This window comes from Arachis hypogaea, chromosome 1 (assembly GCF_003086295.3).
Source record: "Arachis hypogaea cultivar Tifrunner chromosome 1, arahy.Tifrunner.gnm2.J5K5, whole genome shotgun sequence".
In the NCBI taxonomy this organism is placed as follows: Eukaryota; Viridiplantae; Streptophyta; class Magnoliopsida; order Fabales; family Fabaceae; genus Arachis; species Arachis hypogaea.
The window spans coordinates 105,594,497-105,601,182 of NC_092036.1; the positions used below are offsets into that span (position 1 = coordinate 105,594,497).

Genomic DNA, 6,686 nt, shown 5'->3' on the forward strand with positions numbered 1-6,686 from the left:
AAAATATATATTCTAACAAAACGTCACTGACGTTTTCATTTAAAAAAAATTAATTTACAACACATCGTTGACGTTTTGCTTAAAATAAAATTAAAAAAAAAGTTTACACATTACGTCGCTGACGTTTTTTTCCTACAAAATTTTAAAAGAAATTTAATCAAGTCGTCGATGCTGTTTTGCCTAGTTTATTATAAAAGAAAAATCACTCTGCCACAAAACGTCTTCAACGTTTTGTTTCTTTCAAAAATTTAAAGCAGGCCCATAGTAGAGTAATACACATTGCTCTCCAAATATCATTGAATAACACACGTTGGTTTCTAATATACAAATAACTGAGCCCTGTTGTAGCTACCGGTGAATTTGCTATTGGAATGGAATTTAACTCTAGAGAGGCAGTTACTGCATCAGTTAAAGAGTATACCATTCGAAGAGGAGTTGATTATAGGGTATATGAATCAGAACCAACAACATTCTATGCTAAATGTGTACAGTATGGAATAAGTTGTGATTGGCTTATCAGAGTTAGTCTTATGAAAAGACAGTATTGTTGGGTGATAAGGAGGTACAATGGTAGTCACACGTGCACCAGAAGTACCATATCTCAGGATCATGCTAAACTGGACTCTGAAACAATTGCAGAATCAATAAAGCCATTAGTTGAGGCTGACCCGTCCATAAAGGTAAAATCTGTCATTGCTGAAGTACAATCGAAGTTCAACTACACGATAAGTTATCGCAAAGCATGGTTGGCCAAGCAAAAGGCAGTGGAAAAAATATTTGGTGGGTGGGAATCTTCATATGAAGCTTTGCCCACATGGTTTGAAGCAATGGTTGCAAAAGAACCATCAGCAGCTGTTGAGTATGAAACTGCATATGGCTATCGAGGGGATGAGTTAGTTGAAGATCTCCGGATTCTGACACGAGTCTTCTGGGCTTTCTACCCATGCATTAAAGCATTCAGAAGTTGCAAGCCAGTGGTTCAGATTGACGGCACACATTTGTATGGAAAGTATAAAGGAGCTCTTTTAGTTGCAGTATCACAAGATGGCAATGGAAATATCGTGCCGCTTGCATTTGCCATAGTCGAAGGTGAGACTGCCGATGCCTGGCACTTTTTTCTTAGCCATTTGCGAACACATGTAGTTAATCGGGATGGTGTTGCCCTTATCTCTGATCGACACGAGTCAATCATCTCAGTTGTGGGTCGTAGTAATGGAGCATGGGAATATCCGAGAGCTATTCATATGTTTTGCATCCGACATATAACATCCAACTTTTTGAGGAGTTTCAAGGCACCACACCTGCAGAGGCTAATTGTCAACATTGGCTATTCTAGAACAATGCGTGAATTTGATACGCGTTACCAGAGATTATGTGAGCGGGGGGAGGCTTACAAGCAGTGGTTAGACCGGATTCCTTGACAGTAGTATGCCTTGGCGTATGATGGTGGACATCGTTGGGGCCATATGACAACTAACCTAGTGGAGTGCATTAATGGAGTATTGAAAGGGGCACGCAATCTTCCGGTCACAGCCCTTGTTAAGGCAACTTTTTACAGGCTAAATGCATTGTTCACAAGGAAGAGAGCTGAGGCTGAGGCTCGTATAAGTGCAGGACAACTATTCTCTGAATATGCAACTCAGAAAATTCTGTCAAATCAGCGCTCAGCGGGGAACATTCAAGTTAACCTATTTGATAGGCAGAACGAGGTATTTGAAGTGCATGAGATGCCAAGTGGGTTGGAGTTTGCAGTAAACTTGCACCTTCAGCATTGTGATTGTGGTGAGTTTCAGGTGGATCGAATTCCATGTCGCCATGTATTTGCCTGCTGTGCAAACCAGCGCCTGGATTGGAAACAGTATGTGCACGAGGTTTATACGATGGGTGAGATCTGAAAGGTATACAAGACCTGATTCAGGCCACTAGGAAACCCAACAACAAAGTTATAAATCAATTATAAAGTAAAAAAATTTCTTAGATGATTCTATTTTTTAAAACAGCTATTTCAAATTTTAAATAACAATAACCTAAATTAACGCTAACAGCCTAATAGTAACTAAGTCACTAACTAACAATAATTAATTTACTAAAACTAATCCTAACACTAACTAACACCTATAATGCTATACTAACGCCGATAATACTACTACTAAGTACTAATAATTAATTAACTTACTATTAATTAATAGTAAAATAACCTAAAAAAATTATAAAGTCTCAGTCTATAGTTCAAAAAAAAAAAAGCAATCACTAAATCATTTACCTGAATAGAAGGCTTTGGTTTAGTTGTGGTGAATGGTCCCCAATATGAAAGTTGCCGTTTTGTTTTGTGGGTTTCTTTATTTTTGGTGGGGTAAGGTTGATAAGGATGGAAGGAGACGTTTTGTGGTAGAACTGAAGAGAAGATGAAGAAATGGGAAAGAGAAGGGGTTAAAAATCTTCACGCCGGTGAGAAGGAGATATTTTCTCTCACGTGTTAACCATGCATACACAAAACGTCACTGACGTAAACGTCGCCGACGTTTTGTTGAAGAATGAAACTGACGTCGCTGAGAAAACGGCAACGACGTTTTTCTGTATTCCCACAACGGCGTTAAATACGTATTTTTGGCCATTTCAGTGGATAACACTAACATAGGCCCAATATTAAAAATAAAAAACTCAAATTTATTCACCATTTTATCCTTTTATATTTGTTAATTTTGTACTCGGCATTATTATTGATTATTAAAAGTTCAAATTTAAAATTGATCATTCTTATCTCTCACGTGAAAAACGGTTTTAATTTATTTAGCTAACTAACTAAAGTACCAATCAACTTGAATAATTTTTAAAAATTATTAAAAAAATGAAATTTTAAATTTTTAAAAATGAAAATTTAAACTTATAATCGTTTTTAAAAATAATTTAATTTTTTAAAATAGAATTTTAAATTTTTAAGTTATAACATGAAACCCTATCTCATTCTCTTTTATCATGTCACCGGTATCCTGTTTTTAACTGTCGCGCTGTCGTTGTACCTTCTACTGCAATTTTTCTTTGTGCCATGCAGGACCGACCTACATTAAAATATTCTAAGTTTAAGAAAAATAAACATCTAAAATTTAATAAAAAAAATATCTCAACTTAATAATAGAAACATTATAAATTTTACAAAAAAAATATTTCAAGTGTAACAAAAAACCTCGCAAAAATTTACTAAAAGAAACATCTCAAGTTAAAGAGAAAAAAACATCCCATAACTAGTTTAATAAAAAAAAACATCCCTAATTTTACAAAAAATACATTGCAAGTGTACCAAAAAAACCATCAGAATCTTCGCAAAAAACATCCGAATCTCACAAAAAATATCTACAAAAAATAGTAGTACGTTAAAAGAAACATCTGAATCCTCGCAAAAAAAATCAGTTTATTATAAAAGGTGCATGCTATGGTGCCTATATATATTTGCCTAACTTACTAAAATGAGATAAAATTTAATATTTAAATTAAAAAATATAAAAATAAATTATTTTTTAATATTTAAAACTTACCATAAAAGGCAACTTCGGCAACTTCGGCAATTTCGGCACCAAATTTACAGGCACCAGAGAATTGGCCATTATAAAAAGACATCTGATCATCAATTACATGTTTTAACCAGAAAAAAATTTTCAAAAAAAAAAGAAAAAATGGTAACGAACACAAGCGGTTGCGTTGCAATCGGTGACAAACAACAGTTATAATGCCGCTCATTCTGTGCAACAGGCAGAGGGTGGTCACCGGCAGACATCCGTTCAAGGTCGATGTCAGGTCGGCGGCGCAGTGATGCTACCAAGAAGGTTCCATCGTGTGTGTTGTGAAAGTCAATTTCGGTGCTAGGTGCAGCGGTTCCTTCGTACAACGGAAGATTGATTGTCATGGTTGGGTGCAGTCGTGATGTCTCCCGGCGACAGAGCTAACCAGAGAAGATGAACTACGACATCCGGAGAAGATGAAGTATGACATGGTTGGAGGTGGGAGAGGAAGGAGAGGTGCGGTTGTTTTCTTTTTATTTTGAGTAATAGTGAGAAATCAAATTAGAATTAGGTTTGGTAATGTTATGAGATTTTTTTGTGTTATTGGACTTTTTGTTGCGGCCCATATTGTAATCGATAAAATTCACTAGTACCCTAGTTGGTTTCCTATCCTTTTATAATAACTGCATGAGGTCACGTTTTTCCGTTCTGCAAACTGAGGAAGAACCACACAATGATACTAATGACAAAGACAAAGGAGCAAGAGAGAGGAATGTAACGCAAAAAGATATATCAGCCTTTAGTGTCACTCAAAATGCGGTCCAAAAAGAAAGCAATGGGAAAAAAAATTCAGAAACCAAAGATACTCAAAACAAAAAAACCAGCCAAAAAACCCTTGCAAACCAAAGAGCCCATCCAAAACAGAAAACTATTATTGAAACCACCAGTCCAAATCAAAGCCCCAAACGGAATCACAAATCCCTGACCCCTAGCTCTGACAATCAAAGCAAAAACCCACAAATTGAACAAATTATGCTCTCTAAATCTGAAAACAAGTTGAACCACCTACCAAACCATAATAGAACACAACCCACACAGCAACAACCCCTGCAAGAAGACATGCACACTGAGAACAACCCCCATCATTTTCAGGAGAACTGGGTGACCCCTACTTAGCCCTCAACAGATCAATCAATTCTAGTCGAAAACACTGGAAGGGAGGATATGAAGCTTGACAATCCACCTGACCCGAAACCACCGGATTTTGTCTCGGTGGAGTCTGAAATGCTTGTTGAAGCCATGATACAGTATGAAAAGAGAAATGAAGCCAAGGAAGATGCCCCACCAAGGGAGGAAGAGATTATGTTGGATGCTTGTTGATTGTGCTTGGGGGCCCAGGTTCTGTACAGCTTATTTGCTTGTCTATTCCTTTTCTTTTGTTCTTTTTCCATGAATCTGTTATCTTGGAATATTAGAGGGTGTGTGAACAAGGCATCTATACGCACCGTAAAAGAACTCTGCAAACAGTATCGACCTGATATGGTAATTTTATTGGAGACAAAGTGTAGTGGTGACACAGCAGATAAGGTGATTAGAGAAATGAGTTTTAATTATTGTATTAGGGAGGAGGCTGAGGGGTTTGCAGGAGGCATTTGGGTTTTGTGGATGAATCCTAACCTGAATGTACAGGTGTTGAGAAACCATCAGCAGTTCCTTCATTTACAAATTGTTGATTTTAAAAGAAGAGTTTGGTGCCTAACAGCAGTGTATGCTAGCCCACATGCTCACTTGAGATCTAAACTTTGGAAAGAAATGAAGAAAATTGCGACTGATATGAAATTGCCATGGCTTTTGATTGGAGACTTCAATGATATTAGTAAGGCAGATGAGAAAAAAGGAGGTGCTACTCTAGACATGCATGCTGTGAATCGTTTTAAGAGATGGATAGAGGAATGTGGTTTAATTGACATGGGATATATTGGCTCAAAGTTTACATGGGTTGGCGGAGTTAGAGGAGGGTTGAAAATCTATAAGAGACTGGATAGGGCTCTTTCAAACTCTGATGGGAGAATTGATTTCCAAATGCTAATATAAACATACTTCCAAGAGTTAACTCAGATTACCATCCCCTCCTAGCTTCACTAGAACCAGAAAGAGTGGATAAAGGTGAAAAACCCTTTAGATATGAGGCCATGTGGAAGACACACAGTGATTTTACAAGAGCTGTAAAGGAGTTATGGAATAAGGATGTTGATATTCCCAGAGCACTAAGCATCATGACAGAGGGTTTGAGAAAGTGGAATCTGGAAGTTTTTGGCCATGTTTTTAAGAAGAAAAGAAGACTCTTAAATAGATTGAATGGTATTCAGAAGTCACCTACTTATGGAAGGAACCCATTTTTAGTGGAACTTGAAAAGAATCTACAGGAGGAGCTTAATGTGATTCTTGACCAAGGGGAAATTTTTTGGCTTCAAAAGTCACGACAACAATGGATTGTAGAGGGTGATAGGAATACGAAGTACTATCACACCAAAACAATCATTAGAAGAAGACGGAATCGCATCTTAAAATTAAGAAAGGAGGATGGTTCATGGTGCGAGAATGTTGAAGAGTTAAAGCTCATAGCACTCAATTTCTTCAAAAAGCTTTATCAAGATGAGATGATAAGAAGACCAATCCTTGTTACTGAAAATACCTTCCCAAGATTAGAGGAGGAACAATATGAAGACTTGTGTCGACTACCTTCCGCAGAGGATGTTAAAAATGCCATGTTCAACATAGGATCGTTAAAAGCTCCTGGAGAGGACGGGTACCCAGTCCTCTTTTTCAAAGATAATTGGAAGACTTTGGGTGAATCGATTACAAAATATGTAGCAGATATTTGGAGAAACCCTAGAGAGATAGAGCACATCAACAATACCCTTTTGGCTCTGATCCCTAAGGTAAATCAGCCGGAGTTCATCACACAATTCAGACCAATCTCATTATGTAATGTTATATACAAATGCATCACAAAAATTCTAGTTGAGAAGTTAAAACCCACCCTTCAAGATCGTATATCTCCCTGCCAATCAAGCTTCGTACCGGGTAGAAATATACATGATAATATTATCATAGCACAAGAGATGACCCATGATATGAAGAGGATGAAAGGGAAGAAGAAATTCATGGCTCTCAAGATAGATTTTG

At 37.1% G+C, this 6,686-nt stretch overlaps 2 protein-coding genes across 2 annotated transcripts; both read left to right on the top strand.

Annotated features, from left to right (window-relative positions):
- The first annotated feature begins 371 nt into the window (after positions 1 to 371).
- Positions 372 to 1,421, top strand: LOC112766434 (uncharacterized). Its single transcript, XM_025812362.1, has one exon. It carries the CDS (start codon positions 372 to 374, stop codon positions 1,419 to 1,421), a length of 1,050 nt encoding a protein of 349 aa, XP_025668147.1.
- Positions 1,422 to 1,466: 45 nt separating this feature from the next.
- LOC114925147 (uncharacterized) lies at positions 1,467 to 1,895 on the top strand. Its single transcript, XM_029292226.1, has one exon. It carries the CDS (start codon positions 1,467 to 1,469, stop codon positions 1,893 to 1,895), a length of 429 nt encoding a protein of 142 aa, XP_029148059.1.
- The last annotated feature ends 4,791 nt before the right edge of the window (positions 1,896 to 6,686 follow it).

Bases quoted from the DNA above. Each gene is read 5' to 3' on its own strand.
- LOC112766434 (XM_025812362.1), top strand. From the start codon at position 372: ATGGAATTTAACTCTAGAGAGGCAGTTACTGCATCAGTTAAAGAGTAT.
- LOC114925147 (XM_029292226.1), top strand. From the start codon at position 1,467: ATGACAACTAACCTAGTGGAGTGCATTAATGGAGTATTGAAAGGGGCA.